This window comes from Chenopodium album, chromosome 26 (assembly GCF_948465745.1).
Source record: "Chenopodium album chromosome 26, dcCheAlbu1.1, whole genome shotgun sequence".
NCBI lineage: Eukaryota > Viridiplantae > Streptophyta > Magnoliopsida > Caryophyllales > Amaranthaceae > Chenopodium > Chenopodium album.
This window is the reverse complement of record NC_137859.1, coordinates 33,908,079-33,924,791: the sequence shown is the minus strand read 5'-3', so window position 1 is coordinate 33,924,791 and position 16,713 is coordinate 33,908,079. Positions and strand designations below refer to the sequence as shown.

General features: G+C 32.8%; 2 protein-coding genes across 2 annotated transcripts; both read right to left on the bottom strand.

Moving 5' to 3' along the window:
- Positions 1–994: 994 nt before the first annotated feature.
- LOC145617935 (beta-fructofuranosidase, insoluble isoenzyme 1-like) lies at positions 995–3,534 on the bottom strand. Its single transcript, XM_081672707.1, has 5 exons — positions 2,686–3,534; positions 2,245–2,403; positions 1,880–2,121; positions 1,670–1,763; positions 995–1,582 (listed from the first exon to the last, which is right to left on the bottom strand). Exons 1-5 carry the CDS (start codon positions 3,532–3,534, stop codon positions 1,397–1,399), a joined length of 1,530 nt encoding a protein of 509 aa, XP_081528833.1. The 3' UTR covers positions 995–1,396.
- Positions 3,535–8,538: 5,004 nt separating this feature from the next.
- LOC145617231 (kinesin-like protein KIN-5C) lies at positions 8,539–16,269 on the bottom strand. Its single transcript, XM_081671922.1, has 23 exons — positions 16,036–16,269; positions 15,751–15,880; positions 15,119–15,277; positions 14,673–15,022; positions 14,400–14,538; positions 14,150–14,247; positions 13,914–14,070; positions 13,608–13,677; positions 13,452–13,528; positions 13,212–13,265; positions 13,053–13,133; positions 12,857–12,968; positions 12,677–12,763; positions 12,416–12,591; positions 12,102–12,263; positions 11,721–11,828; positions 11,375–11,533; positions 11,196–11,279; positions 10,912–11,117; positions 10,692–10,793; positions 10,413–10,522; positions 9,321–9,472; positions 8,539–9,074 (listed from the first exon to the last, which is right to left on the bottom strand). Exons 1-23 carry the CDS (start codon positions 16,083–16,085, stop codon positions 8,877–8,879), a joined length of 3,021 nt encoding a protein of 1,006 aa, XP_081528048.1. The 5' UTR covers positions 16,086–16,269; the 3' UTR covers positions 8,539–8,876.
- Positions 16,270–16,713: the final 444 nt, after the last annotated feature.

Genomic DNA, 16,713 nt, shown 5'->3' with positions numbered 1-16,713 from the left:
CAGTATTTACACCTTTCTAACCCATTTAACCAGCCAAAAACCCCAAGTTAACGTTTACTAAACGTTTTAATAACATATGATCACTGTAGCAATTAGATGAAAATATTAGGGGCACCGCTGATAATGAAAACTTAATGAGGTGCACCATTGATAAAAGTCAAATCTTTGAGGGTACCAGTGATAAAATCTAATTTCAGTATGCACATAAATAGAGATATACTTCTTGGAAGGCTTTTTAGAATCTTGACCTTTTTATCTTTAAAAAACTTTTCATTCTCTTCCTGTTTCATACATAATCGAGTACAATTTGTAATCTAATCAAAACTTTCGTTCTCCATTTCAAAAGGAATAGACTGGTCTATTCTATGCTAGTACTTCTATACTTTCTTCTTTTCTAGATGCCTATGTTTTTTCTTTTCTAAATGGAGCAAAGAAACAGAGACAAAAAGAGTATGTGATTGTTGCATAACAACAACATAATGTTGAATTTGTAGAATAATAAAAAGTGATAGGATACTTTAAGGTTTAAGAATTTAGTGTATCACAGTAATCATCTAAGTATCATTTACAATACCATTACATTAACAAGTAACAATGAAACAATTCTAATACCTAATGGTATATAAATTTATAAACGTTTATATATGAAGAGTAAACAATGAGATAAATCTAATAAAATTCAATTTCTTTTTAATTATATATACTTGAAAACAATAATTTTCTTATCTATCAAAATCTAATTCAACAAATAAACATTATCATCAAATCATAATCAATGACTATTACTAGGGGTGATAATGAGACTGAGCTATTCGTGAACTATTCGAGTTCGATTTGGTCAAAGCTCGGTCAAAGCTCGATTCGTGGTGGCTCGACTCGGGTTTGAGCTCGGCTCGAGACCTTAACGAGCCAAGCTGAGTTATGCCAAGTTCGGCTCGAAAGTTCGTGAACAAACTCGATTATTTTTTTCATATAAAGAAATCATGTATATAAATATAAATATATTTATCAATAGATATTACACAATATTAAGTTAGTGTTTTCATTATTAAAAAAATAAACTTGTTGTAAAATAAAAAAAATTAATAATAAACAATAAAGAAGACAAGTAAACTAGGGATAAGAATAAATCAAGTTTGTTCGTGAACGGTTCGAGTTCGGCTCGGTCAACACTTAGTCAAAGCTCGGCTCGGTCAAAGCTCGACTCTTAAAGGTTTGAACTCGGTTCGAGTTCGAACAAATTTAAACGATCACGAGCCGAGCTGACCATAGTTCGGGCTTGGCTCGCCCGATTAGCACCCCTAACTATTACAAAATGACTATTACAAAATATAGTATTGTTACAATACGTAAAGTGTTATTTATTTTTAGGACTAATTTATCTCCCGAAGATAAACTAATTGTTCATTTTAAAGGGTTTTTTCATTGTCCAAGCTTTTAAATGCTCTACAATCACAGCATATGTACCATTATTAAAAACATGTAAATGAGTCTTATTCATTACTGCTAGGTTGGGATAAACTCTTGATACTATGCATGTTTTTCCTCCAGCTCCAAAACTTTCCACAACGGAGTGATCAATCTGCAAAAAAATTGAATTAAATAAGTTGAAAATTAAATAGAATATATATATATACCATTTAATATGAAAATAGAAAATAATACTTACCAAGGTTCTAAGAGAGATTCTCTTTTCAAACCTCAAATCTACATCTACAAAACCACCAAATGTTGGTTTGTATAATCCCTTTTCCGTTGAAGAACTTTTGAAATAAAATTACATTAAAATTAGCACACAATAATTAATAAAAAAAAATATTCTATCATATAAATAATAAAATAACATTTGTAACAAAAAAAATAAAAATAAAACAAATACCTTGAGCCTTCGGAGCACATTAGAACTACATGTTTATTGTTTTGGGCTTTGAAAACTCGAAAAAATATAGGAGTGTACTCCTCCAATTTATCTGAAGCAAGTGTTAAAAGCCCAAATGGTCCAACTCCTCCTCTCACATTTGATCCCATTTGGATGCACAAATCTTGAGGATCTACCCAATTAGAATCAAATGTATCCGCCTTTTCTAAATTTGGGATCTTGAATGTAACATCAATATCAGCCTACGTAAATAATTGAGTATGAGTTATCACGATGTCAATATTATTTAATTGAGTATGTGTTATCACAATGTCAATATTATTTTCAATATAATATTTTTGGGTTAATGAAAAATACTCATATACCTGAACCGGAGTTATCCCTTTAATTTCAAACCGATTCCTTGGTTTAAGTGGACGATTGTTTATCTCAACTTTGTTAGCCCTTAATCTTTCCACTTCTTCAACCGGCCATTGTACCAATTGTTTTCCTTTTGGATCTAGCCATATCGATCTTGGTATAGCCTAAGATAATGTTAAATTGTAAAAAAAAAAAAAATCATAAATAAATATATTATTGAAGCGTGTAAAACTTTAATAGGGCGATTAACAAACCCTAAACAAAAGCAATTTAATTTCTCGAGTTAATATTATTTATAAATATAAGTATTATTTAATGAACCATTGCATTAGTTTTTAAATATAAAAAAAATATAATAAGATTTAACAAATACTTATAAACAGTCGTAAAATAAATAAATAAATAAATAAATAAAACAAAATTAGATTTAGGAATAATGATTTTACCTGAATTCCGGCCCAACCTTTGAGGGCAGTGATGTCTGGGGTCCAAGACTCATTAGACCAACCCCACAAAATCCTACGACCCGTTTGAGAATCAAAGAATGTCTTTGAAGCATAAAAATTACCATAATCATATCTTAACCCATTCCAACCATCAATTTTAGCATTATCCGGATAATATCTATCTTTATTGGCATCATATTTTCCAATCGTATAGTACTCAAACCTTGTTACATCAAGACTAACCTTTAGCACATGTTTCACATTCGAGCCCGTTGTTGACGTGTCCAACCCGTGTTTACCTTGGGTTGAAACTGGGAAAAAATCAGGACATTCCCACATACCTGTGTTTGGGGCCAAATGTAATGGGTGTTTAGTCTTGGTCCATTTCTTAAAATCTCTACTCCTATACAAATAGGCCACCCCGCTATGCTTCCTCCTACTACCCACCACAATATGCCAATGCCCTTGGGACCACCATGCAGTGGTCGGGTCCCGAAATAATGAAGTGTTTACGTCTGAGGTCGGGGTAATGATTGGGTTGTAATCGGGTTTGACCCACTTTCGAAGATATGGGTCGGATAAATTGGCCGGTATTGCAACATTTTGGACTTGTACACTAGTAGCGGTAAGGCCCGTATAAAGTATAACAGGACGATTACCGGGTAGGATCGTAGCTGATCCGGACCATACCCCATTTATGTCAAAGGGTTTCGACTCGTGGATTGCGGGTTCAAGAGCTTCCCAGTTGATTAAGTCTCTTGACACTGAGTGAGCCCAAACAATGTTGCCCCATGTAGATCCCCACGGATTGTACTGGTAAAATAGATGGTACAAACCCTTGTAATACATAGGCCCTGTCCAATGATATATTATCAATAAATAATAATTTAAAATTAAGGATTAAACTTAAAATGATATCAAAGTAATTAATTGAGTTAAAATTACCATTTGGATCTGTTTTAGAATTGGACCGTTGCATTGCAAAATTGCATCACAAAGAAAAAGAAAAATTGGTTAGTGAAAAAGTCAAAAGAGGTACAAAAAATAATTAGACTATACATTTACCAAATGAGCATACATGCTTAGCTTTTGTTACACTACGTAAAAGATTTGTAAATTTATACCACTGACATAATTGTTTGTACTACCTCCGTTACTTATTATGTGCAACGATGGAATATTTTATGTCTCACAAATAATACCCCTTCGTTGCACATAATAATTAACGGAGGTAGTATATGATTTTAATGAATTCAAAATTATGCGAAGTATAAATTTCTTATATTGTACTCGTACATTTTAATGCTTAACGCATGTGATAATATTTTGATTTTAATCGCTCTTAAGAATGATTTTTAGTTATTCATCATTCACTTGTTCAAGAAAGAATATTAGATCACGGTATAAAATAGATGTCAACACAAAAGATTTAATGTAGTCAAAATATAAATTAAAGCAAAAATAATTAACAAAAGACCATCATTATTTATTTCTTTGGTGAATTAGACTATGAGTACACGTTTAAAGGAAATGCCTCTAATTCATCCACTGCTAGAACTTAGATAAGTAATTATACTATGATAAGAATCTGTATAATAAAATTATTCTATCAAACCTATAATGTTTTCTTCCATGATATAAAATTAAAACAATAAAAAATGCATGTAACAAATTTAAGATAGATAAAACTATATATGAAAAGTAGAAATTAAACCAAATTTAATGAAAAATACGTACTTATCTACAAAAGCAATACCACTCGAAATTTTGATGGACTCTAAAAATGTAGACCCAATTCTATGCGCTGGGCAGAATCTTAACTTGAAGGCTCAATTCTAATTTGTAAGACGATAAATCATCTGTATATTTTATACTCTATCACATCTAAATCAAATTAGTTAATGGTAATCTTCAACCTAACAAACAACCCTTCAATAACAATGGGATGGTTTTTGTGCTTGTATGATTAGACATAATTTGCACTACTATTGAAAGCTAATAGTGTGAGCATATAATTTTATGTAAATAATTTAAGCTTTAATAGTCATAAATTAAGGCTTAAATTATTTACATAAAATTATTTACATAATTATATGCTAACAAATAGTTTGCCTATTCCCTCCACAATACCAAAGACAAAGTTTAGAAATTAAATAACTTTATACAAAAATTCCAAGATAAAAGTCTTTTTTTTTTTTTTTTTGTGAGGACAGATAAAAGTCATATTGCATCAAACACCATATCTTAGAAATTTGGTAACAAAGGTCGCTTTGAATTCTAGTATTCATCCTATTACTTTCATTTATTCTATCACTCTAAAACAAATAAATTGAAATCAAATTATACTCCAGTATCAAATGTTTTATCAAAAGATTTCCTCTTACAAAAAAGTCAGAACACAATCACCAAAGAGATTAATTAATTATAAAATAGCAAAGAAAATTACCATTAATCCAATGCTTTGGAGGTTGAAAGTGAAAACCAGTTCTATGGATATGATCGACTTGATTGGCTACGAGAGATTGAAATTGTGGATACACATTATGAGATGCTTCTACAACATTATAAAGTATTAAACATAAAATGATTGTCACTAAAAATTTAATCATGGTAAATTTCTTTATATTTTTCTTGAGAGTATTTTGAGAGAAGAGTAGGGCATAAAATAGAGGATGAGTGAAGTTGACTATCCTATTTATAGAGCAATTTTTATTAAAAAATACAAAATAATAACACAACTAGGTTTTAGATAAATATAAAAATTTTGCCAAATATCTAATAACGTAATTGTCAAAATTATATTTAAAATACACTTGCCGTATTAATTTTTTTTTTTTTTTTTTTTTTTTTTGTGAATACACAAATAAAATGATTTTATGCGCAAGTAGATGATAATATAGGAGTAGATAATATTGGCTTAATAATTGTGAACAGGCCCTTAGTTTAGGAATTTTTATTTATCTTTTTTGAAAAGAAGGTTTAATTATTTAGAAAGTTAATAGTTCTTTATACAAAATTTGATGATATAAATTGTGAAAATGTTGTGATATAGTCATATAGATAGCTGCAATTGAAGACCACAATTAAATTGTATCTGTAAATGTAGATGATGATGTGGAAGATTTGAACAAGGGAATGGATATGGATATATTAGAAACACACTGTTAATTTGAATTCCTAGCAAACTTGGAAGATTATAAGAATAATAAAAAATTAAAATTAATAACGTGTGTATCCAATAATAAATAAATAATGAACGAAGGTGATTAAATCTGTTTTTTTTTTTTTCTTCATCTGATCTCCATGTCCAATGGTTACTCTCATTCAAACCTAATATTTGGATCTCAAATTTCTTTTTAATTTCAGTGATCAATACAATTAATTTGATATTTTTCTGAAAAATCTCTAACAAAAATTAGAGCACTCAATCTTATATACTTAATGTCAAATTAATTTGGTGTTTTATAATATGATAATGTTGACCATTTTTTGTTGGCTTTGATTTGTAGTTTAATCGAGAGATTTATGCATCCGGATGCATGATACACCTATAAACATTTTGCTCTCATTTTTATTTTCATTTAATCATCAAACACAAATGTTTATATATATGTAGCTGACTACACCGTGCGGCCAACCATTATGAAGGTTACTTTGTTAGTGCTATAGGGGTTATTAAGTCGGTCAGGGATTACTCGGTTGGGGATCACTCACTCGGTCACAGGTTACTAAGGTTACTCATCAACCAAGGGTTACTAAAAGACATGTTTTTCATATTAACAAGTGACATCTCCTGATGCATCCATAATTTTTTTTTATTTTTTATTTTTTTTTATGGTAAAAATCTACATATTTTTAAGTCCCTTGATAAAAATGATCAAATCACTATCTAATTTCATAGAAGTAGTTTTGTTAGATGTAAAGATGATTTATTATTTGTAATTAGTATATATATACACGTGCATGTTGTGCTTGTAACTCTTTTAATCTGTTTTTTATTTTTTCATAAATATTCCTAACTACTTGTTAGCTGGAATTTATTTGGTGTAATAGACTATTACTATTATGATGAACCAAAAAAAAAAAAAAAAAAAAAAGGAATGATTGGATCAAATCCCACTCCCTAGCAATTATTAAAAAAAAATATTTTCATATTTTACACAATAGCGTAATTCGTTGTCAAATTACAGCTAGCTAGTTATCAAATACTTTAACACAACTATTACAATCAGGTAATTAAGCCAGCTAATTTAGCGAGTTAAACCCAGATTGCCAAATAAGACCTAATTGAGAAAAGGTAAAGAAATGACCTTCTATAGAGCCTTCCACGTCAAGAAATGATGGATGCTAAAGAAAAAGAGCATAGGTAAGTGTCAAAAACCAAAACCTAAACTTGGTAAAAACATTTTAATAGTTCATTAGAATTACTTTAGCCAAATTTCATATAAAGGAGGCAACTAGAATCATGTGGTTTGGGATCCAACACATCTTTCCCATCCAACATTGCAAAATTTATTTACTGATCTCTAGCCTTTTCTATGTTACTTAGCTAAGATGAGTAAATGTTGACACTAAAATGTACACATTCGGTTTTTTTTTTTTTTGACATGAGCTTATTAAAACTAAGTAATATGCGCGAAAAAGATAGTAAAGTAGCAGCGACATCAATTGCGAGGTTGTGAGCAATTGTAGGTAATAACAAATGGGTGGCTAAACACTTCAAAGAAGGTAGAAACAATTCAATTGAGTAAAGTATGCATAGAGATAGAAATTCAGCCAACTTACTAGTCAGTAGTCACAGATAGACCTTTTCGTAGTCTTAGTGTAGTGATTTAACCAACGGTTGTGTTAGATGACTTAGATCATCATCATGTGATTATTAAATCGGAATTGTTCCCTAAACATGAAATTGTATAGTGTAAATTTACACTCCGTGATAAAACTACTTATTTTAAGTTGGTAATTGTGAAAATGATTACTATCTCTATTTCAGATTAAATGTAACAGTTGATTGACACATTTGTCAATGCACAAGTTTAAATGTTTAATCATAAAAAGAAAAAGAAAAACCCATATATTAGTATAGGTATATAGATGAATCTTAAGAAGTTATATTTAATAAAATTTGTGTTCCACGTAATTTTGTTTTACAAAAAAAAAAATGTATATTACTATGATTAGTAATTTGTCTAAACTATAAAGCATATTGATGAATTAGCCAAGGGAATCCAGAGGCAGGGCCATCCGCCCATCTTATGGTGCATTTGTAATGAAAAAAACTTGGTCCATCCATCGGATTAGTTACATGCTCTAATTAACTTTAGTAGTAGAAGATTCAAGTCGTCTATCGGAATAATACACTTGTTCTAAGGACACCATTCCTATTCTGGAAGTATTTGATAGTTTATTAGTAATGGGCTTATCAGGAAATTATACGCGTTGATAGAACTTAGTGTTGTAGACTTATTAGGTGAGTCCGTGAGTAGGCTTCCAATAGATTGTGCATATGATGAATAAGATGCACAAATTATTCTCCCAACGCTTAATAGTTTATCAGTGTTATCTAGCAATCGGGTAGATGAATAGATGTAGGCCATGTAGCTATTTTCACCTGTAATTGGACAAAACTTCGAGACCTTTTGGGTTTGATTTTAAGCTAATATGTACTCAACTAAAAATAAAAAATCCATCAAGTACAGAATTCGAACACCAACAGAAGTACAGAGCACAAACCAATACAGTCAGAGGAGTGCAAATATTGAGCATTGTGCAAAACAAGAAATTTTTCATTTCTGTAGTTGCTGCAACTTTTTTTTCTTAATGGAACAAACTGATGTATAAACAGCTCTGCAATAATGATAAGACTGCAATTGCTTTTCCAATAAATTGGTTTAAACCAAAGTAGTTTGTATCTTACAACACGTTCATATTCAACAATATGGCTATCTGAGTGAACAATTTCATTGCAATACAATTCACCCTGCGATCTACACTATATATAAGTTGTTAAATTCCAAGATGGAATTTATTCAACGCATTGCATCGGTGCCACAGCTCAGACTCCTAGCTACAGAAATTAGAAAATAGAAATGTGTTTCACTATGCTTCTGCCAATAACAATAACAGCATACATGAAAGTTACATATATATTAGCATGTAAAATGCACCACACCCCATCATTGCCAAAATTTTCAGTTCCGTTCTACCAAGGGTGATCGTGGTATGAGAGATGGTTTTACTTCTTTATCATCCACTGACTCATAAGGATGATTTTCTCGAAATTCTTCTAAAAGAGTATCCATTGGCATGGTGCACAAGGCCTCAATATTGCCCTTGGTTGGAACATCTGTCTCACATCTTACTGGTGTCGCCCCAGTTGGTTCATAATCCTGAAAAAACAAGAATTTTTTATTATCAGAACACTAGAACAGTCACTATGCCAGCAATCTGAAATTTTGAGAGCATTTTATATTAACTTCATCATGTCCAACACCTTTCAGTTCTACAACTAATAAACAACTCTTCCTAGGTACTTCATAGTTCATATGGTTTTATTGAATTCTTAATCCGAATTTCACACAGCAGGTTGTTTAACCTAACAGTTTAAAGAGCATGGCTATAAGCTATATCCTTACCATATATCTCTGCTGGAAAGTCGTCTGTGCCTCATTTTCAATACGTACAACCTGCCCAGCATGATCCTCCCTGAAAACTTCAAGGTTCTCTACCTGAGTTTTGACAGATGAGCATATATCCGACATTTCTCCATGTTGCCTCTCCGATAATCCTGCGAAAAAATTGCACCAGATTACCAAAAAAAAATTGAGAACCGGACCCAGATATCATTCCTGATTTTACGCACATAAGGTGACTGAGAAAAACAAAGACACATGTACAAATCAAACACAAAAGCACCAAATTTTATTTTGAATCCATATTAGAGGAGCAATTTCTCTGTTCAAAACCCCAAAGAATTGAATTAAGGCATTCCCACAAACCCCCCACTTTTCTAAAATTCTAATTCTTATTGCATGCTTCAGCTCCTATATATTTGAGAGTGAAAATGCCTTTTTCTTATTTCTAAGTTCTTGGTCCCTTATTTTTTGGAAGTTACCTTCCGGTTTATGAGATGAATAGCAAAAGCTAAAAACTTTTTCTTCATCTTCAATCCACAACCCAAGTACCCAACTTTCTACTACATCATTTAACCTGCTCTTCCAACTGTCTACTGTAGTTTCAAAAAAGGTTATAGTTCAACTTTGCCTTCCACAAAGATGCAAAAAACCAAGTTTAAAAATGTAGCGTGTTACACAACAACGAATTCTAGACATTATACTTTATTCTCTTTTCATGTGTATATCCCATCACCTTTGATATATTCTGTTTTCTGATATATTCTGTTTCTAGGATACATTTAACAACATTTGTTTCCCTTGACCGATATCAAACTAAATGTAGTCAAATGTTTCCCCTTACAAATTGTGTGTTATTCCCTTAATATTCTTTAAATTTTATTCAATTTTCAAATATAATAACTGGTAGGAAATAAGTTAGAACAAGCCACCGTAAAGATCCAACTTACAATATCAAACTTAAAATAATACATGTCTAAATAGCTTCATGAGTCATTACAACATAGAATTTTTAACACAGTAGAAATCTAACCAGTCATCAATACATTATAAGCAAGACTCACAGTAAGATCACAACCATAAAAGAAAACTTACTATCTAGATCGTGCACAATATCTTCACTGCATTTAACTGCATCTTGCCCGGCTGCAACCCTTGCAGAATCAACTTCTGAATCATGCTGCTCATGGCTTTCTAACATGTTCCTGCACATTAATTATATGATATATGACATTCTATCATAGCTCAACAGTGATTCTCTTAAAACTGCTAGGCAGAATAACGACTGACAGAACATGCAATATGCAGCAGCATCTGGAGGTTTTTATGAAATAAATCCAAACAACTTCACAGCATAGGTAACCAAATACTCACCTCACTAAGGAAATCATCGTTGAAGCTTGATTGCTGCACTTCTCATTTACAGACTCGTGAGTTGTCTTCAACTGCTTGGAAGCCGTCTCAGCAGTGCTCACACTAAATTTTCAATGAGAATAAGAGAACGGTCAGCAAATATATATGTGCAAGATAAAGCAATAAATGAAACAATTCCACAATGAACACATGCATGCCCATTATTGATCAGAAGACCAACCATTTCTGTAAAAGCAACTCCATGCTACAATGTTGAGCTGCTGAGAAATCAGCATTATCAGTCGTATTACTCTCAGCCTGCATCGAGAATGTCTGCCATTTTCGTTTTGCATCTGTTGTGAAGCCCTCCAAAGATGAAACATGCTCATCCAAGTAAACTTTGTTCGCGATAGCAGTCTCTCGAAGGTCAACGAGTCTTGCATCAACCTGCATGACAATTCCTTAGAATTTAAACGTGGAACAAAACAGAAAGACAAGAATAGAAACCACATATGACCCACATACCATCTCCTTCTGACGACGAATGTGGCTAGTTACTAAATCAGTTACATCAGCAAGAAGCTTTTCAGCATCAGATCTGGATTGCTCCTACAAATAGCCCACATAAAACACCATAAACATCAATAAAATCCTAATACGTCCACACAAAAAAATATTTAAAAAAAAAAAAAACAACAACAGACCTCAAATGCTTTCTGGAATTCAGATATACTATTTATCTGAATCTTCTCAATCTGAGACGCATGAACACCAAGCTTGCTCGATTCTTCAGTCATCTTTTGCAAATAAATATTTATGAATTCTGCAATTCCCTTCATATGCTCAATGCTATCATGAAACCTCTGCATTACCAATTTACCACACAGAAATAAATATACATAAAATAAACTCCTTTGTGATCCCTCCAAACAAATCCATAGAAGTGCCAGTGCCCATATAAACAGTGATAAATTTCAGATTTTAGTACTCAAGTAATTATTATCTAAAAAAGAGAATGCTCCTGATAATTCAGGAGTCAAAAACACCAACCTGGCGCAGTTCCCGGGCAAAAAGCGCCATTTCCCCTTGGTGGCTTGCAAGAGTAGCCTGAAGATCATCATATATAGACATTGCTTTGCCATCCTCAACCTCTAGAAACTAATACCCAACCAAAAAAAAAAAAGGAAAGGTTTAGAGGCTGAAAAACCATTTGTACAAGGCATACACGTCCATATTAGTTGTTTATGTAAAACGCTTAAATCAGTGCTCATCATTAAGTGAATCTCTTTCAAAATTGCTTGTTGATTCTTGATTTGAACCCAGTAATCAAGTTAGTAGGAACACTGTAACAGGGTTATCCACATAAAATTAAAGGACCGAAAACATAGGTAAGCATTCCAAAGGATCTTAACATTGGTTTTTCAAACCTACCTCTTCAATAGACCTAGTATTGGAAGAAGCTAGAGAAGCCATCTCCTCCAAACTAGCATCAGTGCCTGCTTTGTGCAAACGAACAACATTTTGTAGAGCATCAACATGGGAAATATACAAAGTCTTTGAAGCCACCACTTTTTTCTTCAAATCAGTCACAGCCTGCAGGCAAATTCGTGCAAAAAATAAGATAAAAAAGATAATGCTGAGATCATATCATGTAAGAAACCCATAGATTCCATACATCAAACAAAAGATAGTGCAGGAACAAGATGCTAAAACAAGTTCAATCATAACTGGATCTGATTACCTACCTCATTATGGTTATCAATCATTGAATGGCAGAGATTATCAATACTTTGTAGGTTTTCATTTTGTTGAGACACTGAAGAAGCTACTGTACTGCAAAGGGAACCAAGTCGCTTTAAAAGCTCAGTTTGGTAATTATCCACCACTGACTTGTTATCAGCATTCAACTGGTCCTCTCTATCTGTTCCTCAAAGCAAATCATTTCAGATATCAAATATGATGTGCATAGTGATGAACAATCAAAATAACAAAAACAAGCTCCATACCAATTTTTGAATGTAGTGAGGCATTATCTTGAAGGGCTTTCTCCAGGTCTGAGCGCAACTCACATGCTTGATTAGTCAATGCTCTCTCTGTTTAGATCATGACAGAAAATTTTTGGTGATCAGAACACCCAGTAACACCAGCCAACAAAAGATCTTAATAAATTTCAAACACAGTCCAACCTGCTTTTTTCTGCTCTGATATTATAAAATCTTTTTCTTTAAGAGCGTATTTGCTTTTCTTCAGTTCCTCTTCAGTGCCAGTTAGCAATTTTCTAGTGAGACTCAAATCTTTCTGCAAAGATGACATTGCCTGTCAAGATATGTTTGCACGGCACATAAACAACAGCACACTATAGGCAGTAGCAACATGCATCACCTGTGTTGAATCAAGCTTTCGACTCAAGTCAGAGCATTCTTGAACTTGAGCAGCATATCTTCCTTGCAAATCTTCAACTTGCTATTTCAATCGCAAAATACAATTAACACTACAATAAGGTTAACAAGTACCAATTCTCAAAACAAAGAAGTATCATACCTTCTGCTGGTTCTCAATTGTGACTCCCATCTGCTCAATCTGATCAGCCATTGTCTAAATGTGTAGAAAAACAAATAAAAAATTATAAATTAGTGGTACTTTGTATGAACATGAAGACTATGCATGCATAGTGAAGCCGAAAACAAACGACACAATGATTTAAACATACTTATAAACAAGGAAACTCTACGCTGTTAACTGTAGCACAGTCACACAAGATCATAAGGAGGATGGTAATACCTTTCGTTCAGTTTCTTCTTGGTAGTAACGATCTTTCGGAATATATACCCCATTCTTCTCTCGTGCAGCATAAACCTCTGATAGAAGGTTACAGATTCAGCTAAACATTTTGAAAAGGATGAGTAATTCACATTACTTATAGACAAAAGTTCTCACCTCCCTTCAGTCTCTCAATTTCACCATAGAGATCTTTTATCAGTGTTGATTTCATCATTTTTTGGTTGATCTGTATAATATTTACACATTAATGCTATCATCTAAGGTAAATTTCTAGAGCACAGAAAGTAACTAAACAAACAGTAATAACCAAAATACAAAATAAAACATTTAAAATGAACATAACACCATTTACAAACAAACAAACAAACAAACAAACAAATATCACTGCACACTTTGAAGTACTTAAAAAGTTGAGATACTTGGATCAACTATTACATATAGACTATAATTTTAGGAACCAACCTCTGGCTTGTTCTTGATATGCTTAGCTCTGTGTGCATAGTCCAAAGTACTTAAGGTCTCCTCAAGACAATGGACAGCAGGTGATACTGTTGCTATGATGCATGTCTTTGTCCGTCCACCAAGTGAATCACGCAATAATCTTGTGAGTTTGCTATCCCTATACATTCCCATTATTGAAAGGTTAGCTTTAATGACTGACAATTAACAGTTTAACATAAACTATCCAAATCACTGACCTGTAGGGAATATGTCCAAGATGCTCTACCAGAGCATTGATAACTCGTCCGAGTGTCAGTAGACTTTTGTTAATCTCTCCAGCTTCTCTTGCACGACCCTAAATAAAGAAGTAGATCAGCACAGTAAGTCATTACTGGATATCACTTTAAATTAAGATCATATTAGACATGTCCCCAAATGCAGGAACAGCAACATTACAGTGGCATTTCAGCAAAATGTAAATGAAAGATATCACAAAAAGTATCAGACCTCACGAGCCCCAGACCGAGAAATATTCTCCGATCCTGCTAAATCAACCAAATTAAGTTTCCCACATTTGATGAGCTCTTCCCCTTCTGGTGTTGCTTCTTTAATGTGTATGGTAATAGAAAACAAAGAATGTGATCGACTGAAAAATAACAATAAAACAATGAGTCCTTCCTATCCTTTCGTTTTCTTTTTCTTAAACGGGTCGTTGTGTAGGTAGATAAGGGCTGGAAAATGATGAACACATAACATGTAAAGTAAAGTTTGATCAAAGACCTTGATTGTTTATTAAGAAGAGTTTCAGCAGTGCGACGTTTGGCTGATCCCCTTTCTAGTAGGGTAAAGATCTCACTAGCACTGGTGACAATTTCCTCTTCCAACCCCCTGACCAGCACTCCTCCTTTACCATCCTCCATAAGAGGCAGCTGCTTCTTCTGCCTATCCTCTAAAGCAGCTTTCGAAATTTCTTCTGGTGCCAATAAATCAGTAATTTCTTCATTATACAACTCCAAAAAAGTGACCTTTACACTATACTCAGCATTCTGACTCTCCAATGTATCAAATATCTGCTTGATAGCTCTAGGTATGACTCCTGCTCCAATGGGAAGCTCTCCATTCGGACCACTCTGTCACGTTTAGCAAGGTAAATCAACCAACCATTCAGTAACGACGATTCAATGCCAAGGACCTCATCAAGTAACAAACAGTAGAAATTCATGTACCTTGTTTTTTTTACAGTCACCTTCCATTGTATATGTTTTACCTGTACCAGTTTGACCATACGCGAAAATGGTACAGTTAAACCCCTCTAGAACTTCATTCACTATGGGGGTAATTGCTTGATCATATAGTTCTCTTTGCTGGGATGTTGGACCAAATACCTGCATACACACCCCCTCAATCAAATTCGACGCAGACTAAATGTTCACGTCCTCTATTACTAGGGTTATGATTCAATTTACTAGTTCCCAAACAAATTAGACAGTCAAGAAAGATTGCACAGTAGCCAAAATTCACACATTGAATGTAAAGGTATATCAATTCGAATTCATTTTGAGATTTGATTAAACAATTAAACACCGTCTTGATAAACAAACAACATCATTGTGTCATTTCCTCAGATTACTTCTAAAACAGCACAATTGTACACAACTATCACAGTGTCACTAACCCTAACTAAGCTAATTGGTTTCGATTTCAATTCGCAACAACTATTACTATAAATTCAAAGCGGCATTCTTGTGGAAACAATCACTTCCCCTAGTTTAAACTAACCAAACAATCAAACCAATTGTCACAATTTTGAAATAAATCAATCGAGAACCCTTAATAAATTAAATTAAATAAAAATTACCTTATCAAAAGCGAAAACCCTATCAAAATGTTTGCCAGCAATATTCTGAGAAACAGCAACTTCCCTCTGATAATCATTACAAGTAACAACTTGCGGCGCATTATTCCGCAGCTCTTCATCGCTAAACGGCCTGTAATTAAATCACTCCCAAATAAAACCCAAAAATCCTCATCAATTTTCAATCCCACACTTATTCAAAAACCCTAATCACAAATTTCCAAAACCCTAAATCCTAATTCAAATAACAATCAAAAAAATTCAAAAAATCAAAAGCATAAGTATTACCTGCAACGAAGAATGACTTGAACATTAACCCCTTTCTCCTTATTCGACATTTTTGTTGATCAAATTTCTCTTCAAATGTTGAAGAGAAAGAGAAAAAGATGAAGATCTGCAAATTTTTGAATGAATTTGTAAGTGAAATTTTCTCTCTCTAAAAAGTTTGAAGTGTGGAAAAAGAGGAGAGAGAGAGAAGCGGGATGAAGGAGAAATTTGAAATTTGGAGGTGCGCTCCTCGTTAATTGTAAAGCTTCTTTGGATTTTTGCGTTTTAAATTCTTTTATTTTTTTGGATCTAATGGTTGGAATTTGACGATTGGATTTGAAAGAAAATGGACGGTTATGATTTGATGAGATGAGGGAGTATTTTTTTTTTCTAATTGTTTTGATTTTTTAATTATTAATTTGAATTTTATGTACGTTAGCCCAAGTAGATAAATTTGATTAGGCCACTAGGGTTTTTAACATTGTGATATTTGGCCCATGTTAGTATGTTACTTCAAGGATCAACCAATTTTCTTACATTTCACAACCTTTGTGTTTCTTCCCATGAAATGGAATGTTGTTCTTGTGTGTTTGAATTTTTTTAAAGTCTGTTGTGGTCTTGAATTCTTTTGAACTAATTGAATTGTTTGATTTAATTAAAATTTGATTTTAATTTTTCTTCAATATGTAAGGATAATAA

Bases quoted from the DNA above. Each gene is read 5' to 3' on its own strand.
- LOC145617935 (XM_081672707.1), bottom strand. From the start codon at position 3,534: ATGTATTACAAGGGTTTGTACCATCTATTTTACCAGTACAATCCGTGG. The intron at 1,764-1,879 runs GTATTTGTTTTA...TTATTTCAAAAG, and splicing joins ATGTGCTCCGAAGGCTCAAG to TTCTTCAACGGAAAAGGGAT. The intron at 1,583-1,669 runs GTAAGTATTATT...ATTTTTTTGCAG, and splicing joins GAATCTCTCTTAGAACCTTG to ATTGATCACTCCGTTGTGGA.
- LOC145617231 (XM_081671922.1), bottom strand. From the start codon at position 16,085: ATGTCGAATAAGGAGAAAGGGGTTAATGTTCAAGTCATTCTTCGTTGC. The intron at 14,071-14,149 runs GTCAGTGATTTG...GGGAATGTATAG, and splicing joins CTTGGACATATTCCCTACAG to GGATAGCAAACTCACAAGAT. The intron at 9,075-9,320 runs GTAAGGATATAG...TTGTTTTTTCAG, and splicing joins CTTTCCAGCAGAGATATATG to GATTATGAACCAACTGGGGC.